Source organism: Xiphophorus couchianus, chromosome 13, assembly GCF_001444195.1.
Source record: "Xiphophorus couchianus chromosome 13, X_couchianus-1.0, whole genome shotgun sequence".
NCBI classification, from domain to species: Eukaryota; Metazoa; Chordata; class Actinopteri; order Cyprinodontiformes; family Poeciliidae; genus Xiphophorus; species Xiphophorus couchianus.
The window spans coordinates 11,920,231-11,946,131 of NC_040240.1; the positions used below are offsets into that span (position 1 = coordinate 11,920,231).

Sequence of the window (25,901 nt, forward strand, 5' to 3'; positions counted from 1 at the left end):
CAAATAGCAATCTTCAAAAAACAACAAGTAACTGCGGTTTTAATCAAATAGCAACATACAAATGTCCTAATCATGAATGTTATTAAACTTGGGAATTTAGAAATGTATTCAAATCAATTCCTCAGTGAAATGATGCTGGAACCTTTAACTTCAAGCCTTTTTAAAAACACTAAAACTGGTGAAAATAATTTCATTTACCGGTATATTCATTTCAAAGTGAACCTGACTTTTGTAGCCTCTGACTTTGATAAGTGAATCACAGCAGCACCGGTTTTCATTATCATTATTTTTATTCTATCATTAGATTTAAAAGATTACTCAAAATCTGCTGTACACATTTATGGATTCTATTGTTTTTCCACTTTAAAAAAAAAAGCTACTACAATCAGGAGGAAAACTTTTTTGTAAGAAATCTAATTGAAGATATTTTACACATAAATATTTTTGACACATATTTTCTTATTGAACGTCAATACAATTGTTGTAGTGGCAATTATTGCCACTACAGAAACCGCTGACAGAAAACTAGTAGTCAAAGTCTAACATAAACATAACACAAAGAAAAGCAGCCATGACTGTTCAATGGGCTCATGATCAGGGCCACATATACCAGAAGCTTCATGCTAGCCCAGTTCAATTCCAAAATCGGTTCTGACGTGTGTTTGGAATCGTTTCAGAGTTGAAATAAACTAAACCAAACCTAATGCTAACCTTACATTTCAACCATCTGATAGAAATCAACGACTGGGGGATTGAAACAGAATGGATAAAACCAGTTAAGATAAAGTTTCTGAAAAAGTCCCAGGCTTTACCTTTCTAAAACAGAATGGACTAAGCCTAAAAGCTAGGCTTCTATCAACCAACCAATGTAAGCTTTAGCAATGGTATGAATACTGGTTGAGTATGCAATTATACACAATTATACCAGAACCTTGCTGGTATAATTATATAATATAATATAATTAATGTATATAAACCTTACCCCCATATAAACCTTGAGGAGAGTGTTGGTTTGCAACCTTTAAACTAATAATATTATAATAGTCGGCTTTAGTGGATTAGAGAAAAATCAATAATAAATTCAAACTTGTGAGTCCTATTCTTGTTTTTCGAATAACTAAAATTGTTGCTACATAATAATTATAATAATTTTTCCACAGCTTGATGGAAGTTAAACAATGAAAAATATAAACATTATCTCAATTCACCTCTTTCTTTATTTTTGCATTAACTTTAAAGGCTTGTTATAATGACACCAACACGTAAGAACAACAAACATGTGAAATGAATAATAAAATATTATAGGAAATAAAGTACGTCATCTTAAGTTCAGACTGCTTGATGAACTTTCATTGAATTTAAATACAACTTTGCTTTAGTTACTGCAATGAAAGTAATACTTTTACCACAAACACCAGTCTGATCAGTGTGCTGATGCTCTCTGCGAGGTTTAAGCTGGAAAAGTTTAGGACCAAAGGTTTACATTTCAGGAGATGAAAAACGAGGTTTAGTTCACACAAAACCAATGATTTTATGAAACTGTGATTATAAGGCAGTATTTTTTTATTTATTTAACAGCAGATCAATTTACATTCCGCAGTAGAAAATTTGAGAAAATCCAAAGTTTTCACAACCCCCTTATAAAACAGTAATGTTCATGCACTCTTCTAACAGGCATAACAATAGTAGAAACCATTACACAAATATTAAACATATCATCTGAACCGATACAAAAAGCACAGAGAGACTTTCCATTATTCTGATGTCAGAGCTCTTGTAGCTGTAATGGTGAGCTTTTAGATAACAGGTGTCATGTTTGAAGGTCTATTAGGCCCGGCTCTCCATTGTTACACATGTGAGTGAGTCACAGTGCAGGAGGAGGAGGGTCCCGATGTACCACAGCGTGATAAAAGCCCCCGGTTGAGGGTACGAGTGTGTTCTAATCATAATGGTTTCTTTGACATGTAGTCTATTTACTAGAGGTCGCAAGGTTGTGGGAGAAAACATAAGCTGAGAGCTGAAAAATCTGTCTCACATTTCACAAGGCATTTCAGCAGCAGAACACAATCAGACTCAGACTTTAAGACCTTCATTCAATTGGAAAGAAAAAAAAAAGGCTAGGAATGAGAGGCTGCTTATGTATTTGGTATTGCCTTTTGTGTATTTTGCAAAAAATAATAAAGAAGCAAGTGAAACGTTTCACAGAAAAAGTACAAAAGAGAAGAAAAAAACTTTTCCAAGAAAAACTGTCATCAGAAACCCTTGACTACTTACTTTCTTACTAACAAAACAGAGTAGGAGAACTTGGGCTTAAACAGCGGATAGAAGGTCACTCCGTACAGCTTGGAGTAAGGCTGCACAAAGAGAGAAGTGGTAGAAAAAAAGTTCTGAACAACTTTCATATCTCTTAATACAAATAAAAAGGGAAAAACAATTCTGGGTTCTATGCTCCACTTTTTAAGCCTTTAATTTCTATTTAAATAAAAGAACCGGATTGCATTTGCAGCAGTTCTCGTGAACACGCCTGTCTGTGTGCAGCAGGTGCACCGTGGCGTTCTGTATTCTGCACACATGTTCAATCAGGACCGGGGCTTTGCGGATTCTAATCTCACACTTCGTGATCTCAAGATATCCACGAGGAAAGCTTTGTGCACTGGAATGTGAGGAAGGGGTTTGTCTGTAGCTGCAGCAGCAGCAGATTTACATTTTTCTATTAGCGGTGGAAAACAAAGGGACGTGACTGAGCGGGATATGACTGGAACGGCTCAGAGGTGTAAAAAGAAGCTCATTGTCTTTGCTGTATAAAGATTTAGCAGGGAAATTATTGCAGAAGTGACGCACCAATCAATCGGCATAGTGACTAGAAGTCCTCTCATTAGGTCTGTCGCTTGTTCAAATACAGAAAATTTGAATTTCTTTCACAATTTATTCATTGAATGCATAATAATTTGAATAGATTTTTAAAATGTACATTTCTTGTACAAATCTACTTTGTAAAAATGTTACATTCAGTTGGTGAAACAAAACAAAGTTTTGAGTTTTAGTCCTTCAAAAAGCAGAAATTGGTCAGATTCAAAAAAACAAATCACACAGAAAAAAATTATTGGCCCAGAAAAAAACTAATCAATACATTTGTGTTCCAGAGTATAAGTACTTAAATTTCATTCAAATTCAAAAATACTTTTGAATTAAGAGGATGAGAACAAAGTGTTCAAGGCTAAACAGCAACTATGATTATAAAATTAACCAAACCCAAGAAACTGCAACGTTTGATGTGTTTACCCCCCACAGAGTCAGAGTCTCCTCACTGCATATAAAGGGTAGAATATGACTGTTTGCCATATTCAAACAGCCAAACCTGAGGGAAATTATATCTGGGTCTGAATGAGTGGTAACTAACAAATTTGCAAAGGCATCGTCTACTTCATATATTTGTCTTTGCCCATAAAAGGAAGAACCAAAAGCTTTAGTTTACTGTCCACAACTCGTTAATCCATGTCCAGATCCAGGTTGATCTCTGTGCTCAGGTTCAGGTAGAAGAAGGCGTAAACGCAGAGGACAAAGAACAAAATCGCTGCAATAACCAGGAATGCATCCTAAAGAGAAAAAGAAAAGGATTACATATTACTTACTTATGCAATTTCTACATACGTTTTTTTCCATTTAATTTCACAGCACCCAAGAAACAGTTTGTTTCACGTTGCCTTATAAGAATGAAAATCCAATGTTTGAGCTGTTTTAAAAGCAATTATATTACAGAACAAAGTCTGCAAAATAAGAACCAATAAAAAAGTGAAAATGAAAGTGACATTTCAATGAAGCAAAAGCAATACTAAATTGATTGTTCCCTTGATTCTCTGATGTCTTTTGAGGAGAAACAGCATGATTTCAGAAGAAAAACAACACTTGGGAGAATGCTGTCCGGAAGAACACGAGAGGTCCATCCACTATTTTTATTTGCAAAATCAGACAAACAGTACAAAGGACTCAGGGTGTTTAGATTATATAATTTACTTACAGGAACACACACTCATGCGGAATCTAGCCGCCTTTTGGCACGTCTCTAAAGGGATTCTTTCACAATAATCACTTCTTTATTCTTTCCACCGCAGAGGAAAAACAGAAGCTATTGGGCTGACAGAAAGCCAAAGCGAAAGCAGATGTGTTTTTTCTTGTGTATACCTGTGTTCGCATGGAAATGGCTTTGCTTTCTTTCACGTAAAACAAGCCTCCACAGTGGGAGTTCTGTTTCTGATGGCTCCATCTGTGCATTAATGACACAAACACACCCAGCCGATTCACGGCAGGAAATCTTCGCGGTGAAACAGAAGCGAGTAGGTGACGGAGATTCATAATTAACATAAATCCAAACACCCTTCATGAAAGATGAGCAATTGCGAAGCTATTTTCATAAGAAAAATGTGCACAATGATAATGGACTTTTACTAAAAGATTTAATGAATGTTTTCTTTACATAATAATTAAAAAGTTGTAGGAGATCTGCTTTAACAACGTCTTGCTTTAAAAATTAAAAAAATACGAGTAAATCTAACTAAAGCTGAAGCATGTGCAAATATTTTAGTCTTCAAGATGGGGAAGAGAAGAGAACATGCCATTCAGTTAGATCAATGTTTGTTGATCTTCATAAGCAACAACAAATCCACTGATCTAAACTTGCCTACATCAGGCGATAATTGCCCCGACAGAGCAACAATTAAGGAATTTAAACGAGCTGAAGTTGTGACGAACAAAGCCAGATCACAACCCAAGTTTATCCCATCACTACAGACAGTTGAGGAATGGAAAATTTGTTAAAAAGGAGGAAAAAACTCTACAAAGGTCACTGTAAAAAACAAAAAAACCTGCAGCAAATAATGACATCTCACTCTCCATTACAATTATCAAATTCTATCCGCATAATGAACTGGTTGTTTCGAAGAAATGTCAGGCCTCATGACATAAAGTGGGGCAAGAAAACGCATATTATACATTTTAGTTCCTTAAATTAACTGCATCAGCAAAACATTTAACTTTCACCAAGACAGATTTTACACGCCACATGCTTTTTTTTTTTTTTTTTTTTAATTCAAGCTGCAATTTCTGGAAAGTTCATAAAAATCTGAATTGAGTCCAGATGTTTGCTTTCAAAACACACTGTTGTGTTTTTACTCCGTTGCTGCAGCTCAACACAGATCAGCTTCAGAAGGCAAATGCTAGTTTTTCTTCTTCTGAGGAAGAATCGCTGCAGATATTGAAACATTAATGTTCCACTAGAACAGGAATATCCTAAGAGTTGCACAGCTGTTCTTTAAACTGGTATGCAATCTAATCTAGGGCTTACAAATAAAACCTCTACAGAGAGATGGAAGAATTAGAGGTGCACATGTTTTTGCCATACCTTGTCGATTCAGAATTTCTTTTCCAATAAGTATTATAAAAGAAATGTGCTGCAGGTTCTTTGATGCGAGTAATTTTGAATGCAGCGAAACATAAATCCCAAACCTCTCTCTGTTTTTATGGATTTCTATGACTGAGCCATTTATAGACAGAAAATGCAAAAAGATTTTTTGATACATTAAATTGTTAGGTGGAAAAGATTATTTTCCAGTATTCCACCTGCTGGTCACCAGTAATAGCGGATGAAGAAAACAGTGGTGGATCCATATTGCATACATCTGAATGTACCTGTAAAATTAAGCTTTGCAAAATAAATGATGCAGTCGCTGCATATGTTTTAAAATAATACGTTGGAAAAATCTAATTCCACGAGTCATGAAATTCAGTGTCCAAGGCGCTGAACTCCACCTCTGATCTTCACAGTAAAACTTTTTTCCGACAAAAATGGCCTAATTTTTTTTCTAAAGATTTTCTATTGGTTAATTGTCAAACAAATTGAGGCTTTCCAACAAAGTGGTATTCAAGTTGAAAATGGGAATTTGGAGCGCTTGTTCATTATGTGCAGCTCAGACGATTACAATCTTCATCAGCTGGAGTTTCATTAGGGGCACTCAGAGTATTGAACAATGCCAGTAATTCTTTATCAAGAGAACTCATTAGCCGCAAACTTTCTAATCAGCACCAGAGAGCTTGGAGGGCTGTGGAAGGGTGCAGAGTGCAGCCTGATTAAAGGTTATTCAAAAAGAAACATTTAGTTTTCAGAAAAGGAATGTGACCCTGGGAAAGTCAAAGTTCTAACATGATTAAAATCGCCGCATCGTTTTTTTAAAATCTTTTGACGCACTTGGTCAGTTTGTAGGCGGGTTATGAAGTATGCCGAGGTTTTTAAATATTACTGTTTCTTATCGTCTTCCATCTGATTCAAGTGAGATGTGACAGAACGTCCAGAAGTGACCAGAGTTTTTGAGGGATACGTGAAACATAAGATTAAATCTGCCCTCTTTCCCCTCCCCAATTTGTTGCTGTGTACTGCTGGTCAGCTGGCTTTTGAGCCGTCTGTAATTATTTTTAGCCCCTAAAAAGTCACGGTATTAAAGGAGAGCCACTTGGGCAAAGTTTAGCATTTTTTTTAAGTTTGCTTCACAGCAAGTCTGTTAAACACCTGACTGATGGCTAGTTAATACACATTTGTTATTTAAATGAAGCTACATGAAGGTAATAATAATACAAATGTAAAATATTCAGTCATAGGCAGATCTACTTGAAAGCTGCAATAAAATTTTGCAGGTGTATTTTCAGTGGGCTAAAATCATCAATAAATACCTGTAAATGTCCTAATATAAGGAGTTATATATATATACACACACACACACACGTACTGTATATATGTGTTACATGTTAATGTAAATACAGTAAAAATCAGTTTTTTGTCGTTTTTTACTCAGGGTTATAATCTTGTTAGACTCTCTGGTGGTTCACAAGTTTCATAATCAAAAGTAAGCAGAAATAAAATAGGAAACAAAACAAAAAAACAACAAAACACCATACAAATTCGACCCGACAGCCAAATTGCAGAGAGAAATGACAAATGAAAAACAAGAGAATGAAAGAGAAAACAACAAAGAGATAAGACTGAGCACAAATGAGAGGTGGCAGGGGGCTAATAATAATAACTCCTCTCTGACTAAGACGATGGGGGTTGACAATTAAAAAGCATCAGCTTCAACCCAGCTATCTGTGTACACGTTGCAGCGTCTTGTCATCAGCCGCATTGGTCTTCATTAGCCTTGGCCCGCATTTATCTCCAACCCAGCAGCCACCAAACAGCTTAAAGTCCTCTCTTAATTGGAAAACTTTTAAATTTCATGCACTTTAGCTTCATATATTACCCGCCGGGCTCCTGCCGCTTGATTTACTTTTCCATATTGCCCTGGCCTCGGAGAAAAAGGAAAGGGTGATCAAATCGCGGAGCCTTGATTGTTTTCTGCTTTTCTCTTTTCTGTGCTGGCAGCTTTGAAAATATAATAAAGACAGAAGCTATTTGACAAAAATTTTTAAAAAAAAACATCAGAAAGAAAGCAGTTCGCTCCAGATACACGCATTTTACCAAATCTGCCGAAACAAAAGGAGACTCAATATTCCCTCCCCTACTTCTTTATGAGAACAGCTGGTTACAGTAACTCGACTATGAAAACAAGCTGGAGGGGTTTCGCTGCAAACACTCAAGTCGTTCAAAGCACCTGCACTTGATTGAGATCATTGTTTTTGAGGAGAGCGGCCCACTGAGTTGAGGCCCGCAAACACTTGCATGCGCAGACCGCACACAAGTACACACACCCTCAGACACAAACTCGCAGCCTCTCTGCCCACATTTTGATGGAGACCACTGGATGGGGGCCTGAGCACATCATCATCTTCATCACAAGGCTCCCTCAGCTCCGGCGGCAGCTGCAGCAGAAAACTCGGTGTGCTGGAAGCGCAAGTGCCCGTCGCCCTGGCGACGAGCCACAGCTCAGCAGACGTCCTCTCATCTGGTCTGATTTTCATTCCCCTCCTGGGTTTGTTTGTGCGAGCCTGTGTGGGAATGTGTACATCAATCTAGATGCACCTACGTTTGTTTGTGTCTGCAAGTGGATAGACACAGAAGCTGCTGGGGCATTTGTCCTGCAGTTACAAAGCACGGTTAAACTCCACGGGTTCAAGCAACACACTGACTATTTTAGAGTTTCTTTCCATGTGACCTAAATGTCTCGTTTATACACAAGCTCTGACTTTCTACATTTGATTTAACTCTGTGCTTATTTTCTATCTTCACTACCTTTACAAAAGAGGCAAAAACCAAATAAAGAACTGCAACTTAGTTTCCACATAACACAGATTCACAAATGACAGATGGAGTATACCCAGAGTCATCATCTGTACTCTCCATCCTCTGCCAATCCTATGAGCAATTTCCCCCACCCAACTTTCTAGACTCGGCAGCTAAATAAGACTGCGGGAAAAGCTGTGCAGAAGTGAACAGAAGGTTGTTTGTGCCAATTGGACGAGGCAGGAGGCTTGTTTCCTGTGCTGCAGGAGAATGTTGCTGGAGCTACTCTGAAGGCTCTGCTTCTTCTCCAGGCAATCTGAAGAAGAGACCGTAAACTGATCTTCTTGCCAGTTTCTTCCTCACTGCTGTCAGATCCCAATGCAGAGAAGAGGACTTATATTTCAGCTACATGTTATTTTTGTAAAACCAACCAGAACGAGTGTCCTAGTGTCTTCATTAATTCTGCAGGTAGGTTGGTTACTTGAGCAGAAAACATAATAAATAGTTACTGTTCGTCAGGCACTTTCTTAGCTTGTCTGCCCTGCCTCCATCCTTCGTTTTGCCAACTTATCCAGACTGTCCTGTTACTAGGACAGCCCAGAGACAGGCTGCCCCGGCAGCTGCTAGATTCTCCATGTCTGCATGTCTGCTGGGCCTTCTGAGATACCATCTGCATTTGTTCTAGGCGTCTCATACAAAGAAGAAGAGAGGTACGGATACAGGTGCATCTCAAAATATTAACCATCAAAAAGTTGCCATACTTTATTTTGGTTCTTTTATTCAAAAGATATTTTACACAGCAAATATTTCAAGTGTTTATGTCTATATTTATTCCACAGACTGACAGATTATACCTCATTAATTAAAGATACAGCAGTCAATCCCATAAAAGCAAAAAGAAAAAAAAATATGCAAACATTAAAAGGACTCTAGAGTGTCCCAAGACTGAAAGAATTCCTGGTTCAACAAGACACACATCAGGCCCATATAGCGCTCTAAACCAATCAGAGACAGAATCACCGTCCCCCTCTTCACCCGTCATGAATGGTGGCTGCGCTCCAGTGTTCATGTACGTTGGTGTCCTGCAGTCAGCCAAAGGTGAGCAGGCTAGGCTACCTGGATAATCAGAGTACTTGCAGTGCAGGTGAGGAGAGAAAATATAAAAAAGATGAGGCCTGAAAAAAATCTTAACCAATATTGTGACATGAAGCTATCAACCTCCCAGTTTCTGTTAAGCCCTAGTTCAGAGTTAACACCAGATAACAACATACATGATTGATTCTCACTGTAAAGAGTAATCTCAACAGATTTAAGTATCACAATCCAAAGTGACACTTTTACCACACGTCTGGTTAAAAGGTGCAAATGGAGCATACAGTTAGTTGTAGCCCTGATTAACCAAAATAACAACTTAAAAAAATGATTTGAATAAACAAACAATAAAATCTAATTAGAATAAATTATGATTATAAATTATTAACCTAGATCTACTACTGATGGAGGAGGTAAAATGACCTTAACAATAGCTAGCAGAAATAGCTTCCAATAATATGCAGTCAAGACAGTGTGGTTGAATAAACCTGCTACTGGCTCTTTGTCCAGCATGTCTTGAGATGATGAGTCATTTTTGAGAGTTGTGAGCAGTTTTGTCAAGATTCACTCCAAAGCAACCATGAGCAATTGTTGCAATCCTTGTTTTTAGACACATTTTTGATCCAACGAAAACATCAAAAACCCAGACTAAAAAGAAAAGCACTATTTTGCCTAAATGGTCCAAAATTTCAAATGAAAGTAAATTGTGCACTTAATTTGGAAATCAATGTCCCAGAGACTGAGAGAAGAGTCTAGAGGCACAGACTCTGCATCTCCTCAGGTCCAGTGTAAAGTTTCAACATTCGGTGATTATTCGGGTAAGCCATTTGGCTAGTGAAGCAGATGATGAAGACAGATTGTCTCCAAGCTACACCACATGGATGCAGTAATTCAAGCAAATAAAGCCCTGGTCAAGTACAGGATGCATAAGCTGTACAGTACATGGACATAGCTTTCTGTAGGCCTGCATTATATCGTTTGAGTCCTTTGTAATCACATTTTTTGAAAAACCGAATATTCGGTTTTCATTAACTGTTAGTCATAAACATCACGTGAGGTATGTGAAATAAATCTACTAATAATGTTTTGAATGATTTACTGAAATAAATGAACTTTCTAAAATATTTACTGAGGTACACCTGCAACATACACCTGCACCCAAACCTAAAGTACAAACACCAATGGAAATTGATGCCGTTAGCCAGAGATGTAGAGGCCAGTGAAAGCTTTCTGAATTCATCGTAAGGCTGTGTGAAAGTACAAAAAAGGAAACACTTTTTCAACTTAACATCACGCTAAAAAGAACTTGATGGGAAAGCAAGCATGACCAAATATCCATTACATTTAGGCGGAATTTCAATCAAACTCTCGGCCAAGAGGTCCAAGTCAGTTTAATATCCTCATCCCGGAGGTATTTTTAATCCGACCTCCGAAAATTCCCCTCGTCTTGGGCACGAAAAACATAAATTATTCATGACTGATATCAATATTTCAAGATATGGACTAATCTAATTGGATTAAAGACGTGGTTAATGAGGCCCTGCATGTCTAAGAGATGCATATTTTAAAACCTGACCATTTCACTCAGTGTGTAAAGCTGGATGTGATTTGCTCATTCTTTAAGCTCTTTGTGGCCCGCTGAGGCTAAATGAGGAAAAGAAGGGGCTGGCTTGTTATGAGTGTAAACAGAACAACTTTTTAATTGGCTAAAGAAAAACAACTGGTGAAAGGGAGGCTGGGGTGTTTACGAATTGCTCATTTACATACACTCTGCGGATGCAGACATCAGGCCAAGGAGGAGAGTTGGAGTAGATCAAGTGCCAGGACACACCAGACCCGTGCATTTTGAGATATAAAACACACTCACCACAAATTGTTTCTTCACTTAGATATGTGCTTATATCAGTCTCAGTGAGCCTTCGGGTTGGTGGCACAAATACAATGCCGTCACTATTAGCAGCACAATCTGGGGCGACTGGACTGGAAGGGCAGTTTTTCTCACTTGGAAAAAAGCGGCGGTAAAACACCCACATATCCATGAATGCTACACATAACCTGGGAGATTGATGGTTTCATGTCAGCGCAGTGGTAATGACTTTTGGACTGCTCAGACCTTAACTTTTCCATATTTTCTCCTCATTTGCGCTGCATCTACTCTGTATATCAGACTAGCCTGACCGATTTGACTGCAGCACACGACACAGACATGTAGATGAACAGCTGGACCAAATTGGTCGCACTCTGGAGCCCTGAACTGAGGTTACTGTGTGCTGCTTAGCGAAACAATTGCACGGCATAATGTAACTGGTGTCCCATGGCAGCCTAGATAATAATCAGCATGTTTTGTTTTAATTTGCAAAAAGACTGCAGATATTTTAAAAAACTTTTTATCTTTATTTTGTTGTAACAATAACAAATATCATGATAAATTTTAAGGGTGATTCATATGTCTCCACCTCCCCAGAGTCCCACAGCCTTTAAAATAGCTTTGTATTGTCTTTCAGACTGTTGTACATGAAAAAATAGAATATTGTGGCACTTCCCTACTATTAGAGAAACGTTTTGCATTCTTGTATACACAATACTACAGCCGCATTTTTCATACCATGTAGAACATTGCAATTTTGTTTGAAGCCTACAATTCTTCTGTGGGTGTGGGGTCGCATCACGTAATTACAGGTGAATCTGGTACATATCATTTCCTTCCCAAAAGGCTTAGAGTGAGTTCCTGAGCCAGTACAGTAAAGAGTCTGGAATATTACAGATGAGCCAGAGAGGCACACGCTCAATCAGACAGTTAGACAGACAAATAGAAAAAAAATGGTAGGCAGGAAGACAAGAGGAATTCCAGATAGACTGAGACAAACAGGCAGACTGGAGTGTTTTATACACTCAAATTACACTGGAGGAGACAATGAGGTTATGTAATCTTACCCTAAATCCGGAGGAGCTTTTCTTTGCTTCAGCTTTCAATCGTGTCGCCTTTAAGACAGATTTTGTCTTTTTGTAATCCTGCTTGCCTAAAATTTAGAGAACACGGGAAAAAAACAGATCAGTGAGTGAAAGTGTGATAAAAATAAGACGGGTCTATGAGGCGGCACATTCCCGCCAGCATCAGTATGTGTAATGTAGGAACCCACTAGAAAATATGGAAAATTTCCAATGAATTGCCTAAAATTTTGGGTCTAGTTTAAACAAGCTTTTGCTCCAAAGCATAAAAGATAAATGTAAACCTTTTGTAACTTAAACGCAACAGTCGTGAGCTAAACATTAAAACATAAAAAAATATTTAACCAATAATAGCCCATAAAAAAAAGGCCTACATAGTGGAACAGTGATTGGCATTGCAGCAACCCGAGTTTGAATCCTGACCTGGGCTCTCTCTAGATAGAGTTTGCGTGTTCTTGTGAATGCATGAGTTCTCTCCAGGTACTCTGGCTTCCTCCCACAGTCAATTTAATACGACCATGTTTGTCGTATTAATTAGTCTCTCTACATTGACTTTACGTATGAGTGTTTCCAAGGTTGTTTGTCCCGTGTTGCCCTGTGATGGACTGACGTGCTGTACCAGACGTTCTCCACACTCATATTTTTCATGTCTATAACTCAGTGTCTGTCAAACAGAACAAAATCTTTCTAATCTGAACCACCCACCTATGTTTACTTGACATCCTTTTGGGATCGACTCCTACAAGTCATATTTATAGGCAAACTTGCCAACTGGCAAAGCAAGTGCAAATATGATTAATATGAGGCAAAGCCTTGGTAACATCACACAACAGGAAACAAAACTTTATGCGAAAGAGAGGCGTTTGGTGCTTTAAATTTTGTCAATGACTGCTGAAAATTTGAGAAACACAAAATTAGTGTAGACGCTTAGTTCAGTTCAGGTTCTCACATGAATTAAATCATCATGTTTTTTGTTAAGGCCAGTCTTGCAGAGCACTGTCCATGTCCTGTCAATGTAACCTCTGTCTGGTAAAATAAGTGAAAAATAAAATAAGACACCCTAGAATTGTGGCCTCCACTTTAGTATGTACGGTGCAGAAACGCAGTAATGATGGATAACTTATGAACAATTTACATGTTTAAAAATAATCTGCTGTGTCTAAGCATGGTGTTTTACTTGTGCAGCTCCATTACTATCTTGTATAATTCATTTATTCTTACATCTAAGAATCAACTGATCATCTGGGTATCAAAATGCAATGCTCTTAAGACCAACAAGTAGTCCAATAATCATTAGTCAAATTAATCAGAAAATAGGACAAGCCATGAGCTTCATTCTCAGATTCAAGCGTCCTTTATGCCGCGGTGAGTGGATACATCACCAGCGCAGATGGTACTGTATAGCATGGAATTAAGTAAGACTTTTACTGGGTTGTTGTTGGAATATCTGAGTTGCTTCAAATGTATGGCTGTGAGGCACATGCCTGGCGTAATGTGAGCACTGTGCTTATGCAGTTAAATATGTCAACATGCCCACAAAATGGCAGCCTGCTTTATCTGCTGATCAAATTGTCTGGGCTACAAAGTCAATGCATATTAAACACTGGAGCACTATTTTCCTTTGACATTGTGTCGTTAAATGCCACTGAAATGAAAAGCAGATTTGCATTACAGTAGTATTTTGTAATCACATAATTCATAAAGGTAGTGGTTCCATTTAAGCTCATATACAAAACGGAAACAAACTTTGATATGATACCTGAAACCAAATATAGTGCATAACAGAATAAACTTAACTTTGACAGATGGGTTGAAGTGATGGTTAAAATCCATTACAAGAAGGAGTTCTGATTGGTCAGGGGTTATTATCAACATCACTTTTTGGAAAAACAATCTTAAATCAATTATTTCAGAGTAAAGTTTAGAGTGTGTTTCACTTCCATAACAATAAATACAAACAGCTTAGCACTCTACTTATCTCTAAAGCTTCAATAGAAATAACAGTATTTTAGTGTGAAGCAGGAAAACATTCTTCGTAATGTCACATGAGGACTCCTGCATGTGACATGCAGAGAACTTCAATTAACAGTCAAATTTCATTTAGGATGGAAGCATAATCCAGGAGTCTACTGTGGGAGAAAGTGTTTGGGGAAAATATCCTTTTTTCTTTTCACCAATAAAAAGGTGGGAAAATAAATAGAAATTTGCATATGATTCTAAAAGCAAGTTTCCTCTCTTATATATAGACAATAAACAGAAGTGACCATGAGCTGTGTGTTAAGGCTCAATCTCACAAGACATTTTTTTTGGTTTCTATTCATCATTCTCCCCTAAAACTTTTTCTGAAATTTCAAATTCATTCCGCCTTCCTTTCTCTTTCCATTCCTTCAGGTGCAGCACCCTTCCTTCGCCTCCCGCTGACTCTGTGTGGGACTAATAAAAACGGGGAGCATGCTGCCAGAAGCAGACAGTGAGCAAGTGGGAATTCATTAGGGGGCACTGGATGTCTCCTTCACTTGACAGAAAATGGAAAAGGGAAATTTGGTTGGTAGGAGAATTGCTCTCACCTCGCTATTCACACAAATGGTACGACGCTTTGCAGACAGCAAACAACTGAATGTAAAATCGCATCAGAAAGCAACATCAAATCAGTAGAGACCGAGAGACTGTAAAAAAGTCAGCCAAATCAACTCATCTTCATCTGTTGCTGACGAAGAGCAGTAAATCCTAGAATTATTGAAGGTATGAAGCATCATAACCATTTCCATTGTTTTTTTTAAGTAAGCAAGCCAATTATAAATGCACCTTATTCCAACAAAATGTTTTCTATTTAAAAATAGAATGGAGTCCCAAATATGAATAATGATGTGTCATTATTGGACACTGGACCCAGTTTGTATTCTTGATTTTAAAAGTTGTAAAAACAACAGTATATATCCTTTAACATGTTGTGTATAGTTTGTATTTCCAGATCTACCAATATGGGTTTGTTTAGACAGATTTAATATAAACCTGACAAACTTTTTTATAATTTTATTTTCCCCTCTGGTTATTTATTACTCCAAAAAGTCAATCGATTTAACAATTTTATGTCCTTTTTTAGTGTTGACACAAGCCAGTTCTTGGCTCTGTATTATGTAAAAAAAATAACCCACAAGAATCATATGGTTCCTATTCACTAATAAAATGAAGCAGATGTTTCAAGCAGGTTTTATGCTCCTTTGCAAGACAACTGGACTAGCAGATGTGGCAAATGAGGATTTAAATGTTGCAGATTTGTGCCACATCTACAGTAAGTAGGACGGGTTTCAAACCTGCAATTGCTTTGGTGGTGTAGAGCAGAAAAAGGGAGAAGGGTGCATCCATGCAAATATACCCAAAACTGGCAATAGTTGCTAGGCGACCGAAAAGTTACCCGAAAAGTGCAGAGTTTTTCAGTTGAAGACGTGAATGCAGAAAGTATCTGTCAAGCTGTCATGCGCGAGCCCTGGCATTACTTTTACAGATGAGGAGGAGGAGGAGAAAAAGGAGGGGAAAGAAGAGACAACCAGCAGCTGAAAGGGTTTGGGTTCATAAGATCCTCGGAGTCAGGGAAGTTGAGGCTCATGCAGAAGCTGCACTTATTCAGTGACTGGTTCAACAACTCCTTCACACGTAGCAGGGAGGCAAGGTGACAACCTGTTGAGGAGAGGTGCAGTAAAAAAATAAAAATAAAAATATGGAACTAGGGAGTGATCTGTGTGGGAAGCTCTCTGATTGGAAATGTCAAAGTCTAATCAGTTAAATAAATATTTTGCTACTGCTGCTTCATGTGGATGGATCTCACCAGACTTGCTCATCTTTTTTTAAATTTTGGCTACAGTTAAAGTTATCTCTGCTTATGTGAACCACAGCTGTGTTAATGTCTTGGTCTTCTAGTGTCTGGATTAGCTATGACACATGTTAACGCCAGGTCTGAAAAGACCATCAAAGTCTAAGACCAAACCAGTTCATGGTAGGTTTTGAAGTTGATGGGTTCAAGTCGAGGTGTAGAACCAGCACCTGGCTCAAATGGAGTATGTCCGTACCTGCCACTGAAGTAATCTCTAATTAAATGTCAAAGGAAGAGTAGGAGGATAAAAGTGGCTTGGCCTGCCAATCCACTTAGTGTTTCGTGTTCCCCCCCCGCTGGCTTGACATTGCATTTAAATGGTGTCTGATGAGAGTGTGGAGAAATTAGTTTTTATCTTGATCCATTCCTCTGCTTAGCATAATGAGACAGGTAGGGGGTATTAGCTAAAATTAATCACATTTGATTGAGCACTCGGGGGAAGGAGTAGGAAGGGGTGTGTGACTTGCATATCATACAAATTTGCTATTTAACTGAAACCAGAACAGGAATAGACATCACAGAATATCACAGTTTGTTTGAATGATAAAGAAATGAGATCACTACTGTTGCAGCCCTACTTGACATGTTCATTTTCTCTGACTGGGCGAAGGCTCATCCAGTCATATTCAGAAGAATACGGGTCATTTGCCAATGGGCCCAGGCAATTGAAAATTAGCTGAGGGGTTTCAGATCAGTCTGCATTTCCCAATAAGTCTGACCGTGCTCCATAACCCAGAACAATTATGTATTTTTGTAACAATATTCTGATTAGGACATAGCGTTATTATTAATTATAGATTCCCTTAATCTGCAGTAGTAGATTAGAAGTAGTGCTGTGACTGGCTTGATTGTTGTTGCTTATTTGTGTTGGTTCATCTGTAGAAAATACATTAAAACTAAAGTTAACTCTTAATTTGATTAATTGGCTCTCGCCGATTCTTTTTACAATCTTGAGCTGGAATAAAATTTTTTTTCATTTCAGCTCAAGATTGATTAAAAAGACAGCAGGGAAAAGATCTACAGTCTTTATAAATACTGATCCTGAGAAATGTTTACAACTCTTCTCATGTAACAGAGATGAGATGAAAAAGGAAAGTATTGATTCTTTCAAATTAATTCTAATTGACCAGTAATCTTATGGATAATGATAAAATTTAATCTAACTGAATGTCACTACAGTACATTAGTGAGAGGAGTTATGTCTAACATACACAGCTTATACATATATATTACATTTTTTTCCAAGTGTATGAAATAATAGATTAAAGATTTTGACAGGTTAAAGTCTGACTGTTAACATAACATGCAACGAGCAAATAGCCACACAGTAGAGATTTATCACCAAGCCAACACTGGAGGACAACATGTCCACTTTGATCAACTTCTCTTTATGGGCCTGAAACATAGGCATCCATCTGTGTGGACAACTTCCAGAGGTTTTCAGCAGGCAGCAGTGATTACCGAATGGACTGAGTAAACGCTCGCAGTTCCACATAAATACACATCCCACCCAGAAGCCAGTCCATTATAACAAGGTTAATAATGGTATTTAGGAGGAAAGTGTCAACAGTAGCCTTTGAATGGCCGTCAGATATGGCAAAAGCACTCCAGGCGAGATGATGGTGCAGCTCAACAATCACTAGAGTACTGATAAATCAATAAGCCATATTTTACCATTTCAAAATACTACGTGCTGCCAATTCCATCTCTTGGATAAATTTGTGCTATCGTACAAGATAGCAATTTTCCACATTGACTACATATTTTTTGTTTGTTTTGAAGCCTTCTTGTTAAACAGTGGTATAATAGGATATTTATTCCTAAAAAAGGGACAAAACTTTAATGTGCCAGGAAAAACCACACACAAAACACAACAAAAAAAGGAAGGAAAGAAAATATTATTTTCTTCACTTCTTCTTGAATGTGACTGCAGGAGCTGAGCTTGTTATGTTTGTTGAACCTGAACGATTTAGCATAATGGCAAATGGTTAGGGAATATTAGGAGACTAAATTGTCTTATTCATCTGTCACTACATGAAAACACAACAGAGCCTGCAGAGTGAAAAAAGAATGGACATTTCTCAACAGGCCGTCGCAAGACGCAGGAAAACAAATATTTTAGTCTGAATACAAAGTCTTTTTTTTCTCAACAATAGGAAAGAAAATCATAGATTAGCAATAAAATAGTTTTTTTTTTTAAACTAAATCAATTGCAAAACAAGCCACTAAAAATTATTTTGGTTAATAAAGATGAATACCTCAGCGATTCTTGTTAACACAAAAGAAACACCAGGAACAACAGAATAATCTGAGGATGTGAATCAGAAGGGGCCAAAACGCAATCATCCGCTGAGGGGAAGTGTGTCAGAACAATACAATAAATGGTGCAACAAAGACGTAGCTGAAAACATCTTCTTGAAAATGTACGTCTCTTGGGAAGGTTTACCTTTAAAGGCACTTAAATAAGTTGGATGCATGTGGTATGTATGATTCTTCTGTTCTGTTGAACAGTCATAAAAAATGGAAAGACAGCAAGGAGGAGATCTACAGTCAGAAAACAGAATATTATACTGTTGCCTGGACACATGACGGGGTGCGGCAGTACATGTATGAACCAAAACAATGGCAAAATAGACTTGATTAAACAGCTGACATCTGGGATTAAAAAGAAAAAATTCAAGCTGAAGCAGAACTGTACTTTACAACATGACAATGGCATAAAACATCCCAGTAGATCCACCAACGACTGGCTGAAAATTAAGGAATATAATGTCGTGTACAAACTCAAAATCAAAATCTTGGTATGATAAAAATTCCTGGCTTTAGGTTCTAGAAACGCCTCAGCACATCTAAGAACTGCACAAGACTGTATATGGTGGGAAAATATCTCTAATCAAAATATCTTAAAATATATTTCCAGTAAGTAGATTCCACTAATCCCCATTTTCCAATCAGAAGATTGTTGTATTGCTGCAACTCCAATGTATTCTTTCACTTTTTTATACCAGCATGTAAACTGTCTGCTCTGCATCATTAATTCCTGCTCACCATGCACAGATACAGTGGCTGTTGCCTAGTGATCGCAGATGCTGATCAAAACCAACCATGGATGTCTCTCCATTAAATAGGGGGAACAAAAGAAATCATCAACTCACGTAATGAGATAATTAAATTGTATTTTTAATAAAGTGAAAAGAAAAATGAAGGCCCATATTAAAAACAGTTTTCAAGGTTTATTTTATAAGTTAATGCATATTCTCATAATTATCCAGCCTAGAGAGAAAAGAAAACAGCACAAAGGATTTGACATGAGCCATTGGTATATACTGTAAGTACTTCATTCAAATCTTTCGCCTAATTTCAGTCAGGATTTATTTAGTTAGTTAAGAGATGATGAATCTCTGTGATAGACTGATGACTTGTCCAGGTTCTACCTCTAACACAATGACTACCACAGACACCAGCCCCTGTCAGAACCCTAAGGAGAACCAGATATAAACTATGGATGGATGATGAGCACAAGTACTATCAAATTAAAACAGTATTAAACATGAACAAAAGAGCAGCACACACAATATCATAAAAGTCGTGATTTAAGCACAGTAACGTCCTTCAACAGAGAACTGTGTCCAAGGCGTAATAGTTTCAGTGAATCATACAGGCCTTTGTGAAAGTATTTATCCAATCACAGATGTTTTTTGTCTTTTTTAACACAACTGAATATTTAAGAACACTACCAGAAACTCTTCCTCTGAAATACATTAAGCTTTTGGAGAGACCAGAGTAATTACTTAAATCCAGGTTGCATGACCTTAAATAGGCCATTCAAGCTAAAACAAAAAAATAAAATAAATAAATAAACTTCAGATATTCTGAGATTACACCAATTCTGCCAACAAGACTGAACTAAAATTACTCTTCAGTAAAACACTTACAGCCAGTGACTACAAACGCTTGATGGCTGTTCTTGCTGACAATGGCAGCAAAATCAGACATCAGGTTTGGGGGTTTATCACTTTTTCCACATACAGTTGGTTTGGATGGCTTTTTTGTGAGTATTTAATGAAATAATAGATTGAAAACTCCATTTTATATTTGTGAAAATTATCTTTGTTTAATACTTTAAAAAATCTGCTGGTCTGAAACTTACATGCAACAAAAAAGTGAAAACAAAAAAAAAAATAAGTGAGAGGGCAAATATGTTTTCGACTCACATTATGTGGAAGTAACATACAACAGAAAACAAAAAATATGTTTTGGGACTCTGGAAATATGAAACTTAATTGCACAAACCCCAAACAGGATAAGATATAAGAAACCAAAAGAACTTTGGGATAATTGTGGAATCTTTCCTCAAAGCATTTTATTAAAACTAAACTGTAGTTAGTTATGAATGATTAAAACACAACAGTATAGAATAAAACAACAAGTAAAAGATCAACTTTGTGAGTCAGATGAGCATCAAGAACTCATTTTCAAAACTTGGTCTTTTGATTATTATTTAACCTTGCTATAATGTCTTTTATATCTTCTAAAATTTATTAAACAATTCCTTTAAATCTCTGCTACAATGGTACTGATTATGTTATGGGAATCCATCTGGAAACTCACCAATCTGCTTTCTGTATTGATCAACTGGTAACTTGGTGGCACCGGCATCCTTCTTGCCCATCCTTCCTCTACTATCTGAGAGGAAATAAAAAGGAAAAAAAAGAACATTTTACAGCTGCTTTCACTGCTCACACCTAAGCATTTAGTTTAATCAAATTTAGCTCCTTTATCCATTTTCTGCTGCGGTAAGATATAACTCGCAAAATCTGCCGAAGAGCTTCAAGTAATTGCACAATCGTATACGGAGACAGAGTAAGTCAGTTTTGATCAGCCAGATGGTTTATCTTTTCACATACATCTGGCGCACATAATTAAATTAATTCTCACCACCTTCCATGTGCGCTCGGTTCGCAGTGTGAGCTTCCTATCAGTCTCATTTAGCATAGCGCCGTTTCTCTTCACACCATGAGTTCTCTTTGATTACTCTGACAGCTCAGAGGTAAAATATATAAAGAGAAAGAGCTAAGAATAATACAGACGGTATCCTGCTGGTGACTACATTTGTTTTAAGAAATAAACACCTCCCTGTAGTTTATGAATTGTTGTCAAACCATATGTTTGTAATGTTTTAATAGCGTTTTTTTTCCCCACTGTTAAAACTTAAAATGCCCTAAAAATAACATTCATATCACTTGACTTTTTCACATTTTATCACATGACAACCTTCCATATATTGGGATATTATTTCATAGACCAATTCATTGTAGAAGATAACTGTAAGGACAGGTGAATGACACATGGCTTTTGACATTTGCCACAATAAAAATCTGTAATTAGCCATCTTTTCTCTGATACTCCCAAATAAAATCCAGCGTAACAGATTGCCCTCAGGAGTCACATAATTATTAAACAGTGTGTGTTTTTTTCATAACTTCAGCTGTTCTATGGAGGCCTCAGAAGTTTGTTAGAGAACATTAGTTAACAAACAGCTATATGACGACCAAGGAACACAATAGAAAAGATCTGGAATAAAGTTAGAGAAGCTTAAAACAGGGCTACATTGCAAAACAATATTCCAATTTTTCAATGTCTCATAGGTTGCTATGCAAAAGTAAAAAACACAAATGTACCAAGAAATTGCCATCTACCTAAACTGACTGGCCAGAAGAAGAAAGGTGCAAAGATCCACAGTTGGTGACAGGATAATCATTTGTCATGCACTACACAAATAAGGGAACTGTTGAAGTGTGACAAGCTGTAACAAGTACAGTATGGAGTTTGTCACATTGTAAAGTAGGCGTCAAATCAAACGCCTGGGATAAGGGTCAATCCTAAATACGTAGACTTAGACTTAGACTGACTTTATTGTCATTTTGCATGCACAGGGTGCATACAGAACGAAATTTCGTTGCATACGGCTCAGGACAATGTTTTGAGGTTCCAATGTTGTGAGGTTACCTGCGACAGACTGGCGACCTGTCCAGGGTGTACCCCGCCTCCCGCCTGGAACGTAGCTGGAGATAGGCACCAGCAACCCTCCCGACCCCATTAGGGACAAGGGTGCACAGAAAATGGATGGATGGATGGATGTTGTGAGGTTACTCCAGAATAAAAATGAAATACAGTATAAACTATGAATATAAATATAAATATAAAATATAAAGTGCAGGACTGACAGTAAAAAGGAAGTTATTTAGCTCTGTACATGTGCAAGGTATAAAGTGGAGACCAGATTTTAAGTGCAGTCCAACAGTCCAACAGTCCAATAGCCAACAGTCGAAACACAATATGTGTGGAAAACTAGCACAGCTCTTCTTTGTGAACACACAATCTTCATACAGGCTGTATCATTCTGTGGGGATGATTTCTTCAACAGGGACCAAGAAACTGGTGAGTATTGATGAGCTAAATATGGTCCATCCATCCATAGCTAAATAGAACTAAACAGCTACAAATGAAAAAAAAATTTGATTGTATGAAAAAGAGAGAGGAAAATGTGTACATGCAGGTACATGGAGAGAATAGAGAAAAACAACTATCCGCATCCAAAAGGAACAGAAGCAGCGGGACAGTCTGGAGAAGCAGCTGGGGAATAGGAAGAGAGAGAACCCGAATTAGCATGTTCAAGTAGCGTGGCTGGCTGTTGCTCCCGACTGATACCTTCTCATGGGAGACCGCTGCTGCTGCCACCTGAATTTTACCTCCTGCTAACAGCATTGTTCACAAACGCATTTCTAACCCGATTGGGCCAGCAAGAGAAGAAGGATATATGTGCAGCTATTGTTCTGAGGCAGTCAGAAACCGGAGTCAGCAAGTTAAAGGAAGCAGGAGAGAGAGAATAAATTTAAAAATCTTAATATTTATAGTTAGAAAGAGTGAAAGTACTGAGCTGCTTTACTGAGTTGCAACATCACAAGATTACACCTGCACTTAAAAAAATAATAATAATTTGAAGCATTTATCTTTGTGTGCAGTCTTACTTCCTCAGATTTTAGGGATGTCCCAATCAGGTTTTTGAGTGTCCCGATTCGATACTTCAAAATTACATTTGAAAAATGAAGAAAAGCAAAGAAACAGATCCAAAATGTCCCTAATCTTTTACTTTATCCACCTTATTTATCCTGTCAAATCTAACCCAAAAAAGTGATCAAGCATTACAGAGCTTCTGAATCTTTGGTGGGATTAGTTAAAAATAAAAAATAAAGTGTGTTGAAAATAAAGCTAATATTAGATGTCCTTTTTAGTCCAATTTATTTCTACATCTACTTCTCTGCATGTGTCTGTTTTCACCAAGTTGTAATCTTCATGCATCCAAAACCAACACGTTTATGTCATGCTGGTCCACTGCAGCGGTCATTTACCTAGTCAAGTAACCAATCAGTGATCTTACTGCCAGATCAAACATTCTGTACCTGGGCCTTTTCAGAACTAGAATAGTAATATTTGCTTATAATTTTGCCCAAAAGAATGAAGCAGGATTTCTGCTATTTGAAGGGAAAGTGTGTGTGTGCACATCTGCACATCCCTTAAACCAAAGTCTCTGGCTGACTAACTTGTGACAATCAAAGAGCTCTCACAAGAAACCTGGTAATGAAAAACTGCAGAATAGCAAACATAAAGTCCAGGAGTCACATTTAAATGAGAATATGCGGAACCAAAGGCGCTCAACATAAACTGAGTGGGTACTTTTTTGTTTGACTAAATGCAGTAAATAGAGTTATGGAGTCTAGCAAATAACAGCTCTTAAATAAAAAGAAGTTATAAAGATGTATCTATTAAGTGGGTGAATTAGTTTTAGAAGTAAAGAATTGCACTTTTAATAATATTTCTGTGAACTATAGCTAAGAAGATGTTTCTTTTATTAGCATGTGCACAACATACGAGTATATATACTAGCTAGAGAGTAAATGTGCAAATAACACAACTTTGCAAAAACACATTTTAGCTGCAGCAGCTTCTATTCACTGCATCATCGTGCATACTTACAGTTATCCTTTTTGTCGAAAAAACGAGTTATTTAGGCGCAGTTCCTCAGCTTTTACCTCCCCTAGTTGACGTACGTGAGGAAGCAGAGCGGTTGAAATGTCTGTTTTTTTGTTCTTCGATCCAAATTTCTCCAGAATGCCAACACACCACTACTTCCTGAAACAATTCCTGCTTTGCGTGACGGACATCATTTTGTCCAATCAGAGGCGAGATCTCTTGACTTTGACCAATCACGTGAAGCCGGGTGGGAGAGTGGAGGAGCAGAGACTTGTACTTGTTATTCTAACTTATTCCAACACAGAGGATGTTCAAAAACATCAGGATTTTTTCACTCCTCTGTGGATCCGAACCACATTCTGATGGCTGTTCTTTGACACACACCGTCTCTCTACTTTAAAACAACCCATCAAAACTTAAAACGTCTCTGTTGTACACACAACAATAACACTAGAAGGCAGCAATCTTAAAGTATCATTTTACATTTCATTTCATTTATTTATGTATTTCAAAGGTTTAAAAAAAAACAAACAAGAGAACAAGCAATCAGTGGGACAGAGAAAAACATGTGCATACATAACCAAGAACAAATTATTTGTTTACCACTACTTTTCTGTTTGAAAAGGAGTAGGAAGAAGTGACACTTATTTAATCCTACCCCCAGGCCTAAGCCTCATGGGGCTCAAAGTGAAATTTGGTTTTGGAGCCGTCTATTTCTGTTAATAATCTGGATTGCTGCAATCAACAGTCAGACCATTAGTTCATTCACACACCCACTATAAACTTATTGAATCTCTCCTAGTGCTCAATTTAATGACATATATTACATATTGACTCAATCATTGTCAAAATTTGTAAATAAATAAGAAAAAATATGCTGACAGTGGCAATAATCCATAGTTACTGATTTTTCTTGTAAGTCCTGAAGCAGGAAAGCAGCCCAAACCGTCATGCTGCCACCCTGTCAGTAAGATGTTCCTTTTCTAAAATGCTGTGTTAGATTGATGACAGGAATAATAGGATGTGCACCTCCCAAAAGTTCCATCGATTGGTTAGAAACAATCAGTCAGAGCCAGGAGGAGGGTTTTAGTACTGTCAATCACCCTTGTGTATGCACTGCGCTCACCTCCCCCTTGCTTTCTGCTAAACTACAGCTTCTTCCCAACAGCAAAACCTGCAGTGAGTGCTTAGGATAGTTAGCATGGTCACTGATGACAGTGGATAAATTTTTTCCTGCAACGGTAAGCTGTTTTTGTGCCACTAGCACATTGAGCAGCATTTACATGAGAATCATTGGCAGCTCTCAGACCTTCCCCCTGTCTCTAGTTGGTTGTTTCTGAATGGTAGAGGCACTTTCCTGCAGATGATAATAGTAGCATTGGAAGGGGGTGGAGGAGTTAGATTTTTTTCCGCAGATTATTATTGCAGCGTAAACAATATGATGACATCACTGTGACAACATTTTATTAAAATTCATAAAGACTAAACAGCCTACAGTATTACAGGGTTTCCCCCGGAAAACTTGCTAAACCCGGTGCTTGGGGCGCTAGGACAGTCTTACTGCCGGCCGCCATGTTTTTGAGTTAAAATAATGTTTAATGTTGACAGGAAATTTGAACATATTACTTGATAGTTATGCATTTTTGGAAGACTGGAAGATTAATACCTAAACACCAACTATTAAGTCATAAAAAGACAATAATTAAAAAAAAAACAAGATAAATTAACAATGCTAAGCCTGGTGGGGCA

At 37.5% G+C, this 25,901-nt stretch overlaps 2 protein-coding genes across 2 annotated transcripts in view; one reads left to right on the forward strand and one right to left on the reverse strand.

The window, feature by feature from the left end:
- Nucleotides 1-25,901, forward strand: part of aunip (aurora kinase A and ninein interacting protein) — a 954,922-nt gene that overhangs the window by 525,968 nt on the left and 403,053 nt on the right. The window lies entirely within an intron of this gene.
- On the reverse strand, nt 1,541-24,330 carry triqk (triple QxxK/R motif containing). Its single transcript, XM_028036604.1, has 4 exons — nt 24,156-24,330; nt 20,730-20,804; nt 12,233-12,318; nt 1,541-3,596 (listed from the first exon to the last, which is right to left on the reverse strand). Exons 2-4 carry the CDS (start codon nt 20,788-20,790, stop codon nt 3,489-3,491), a joined length of 255 nt encoding a protein of 84 aa, XP_027892405.1. The 5' UTR covers nt 20,791-20,804; nt 24,156-24,330; the 3' UTR covers nt 1,541-3,488.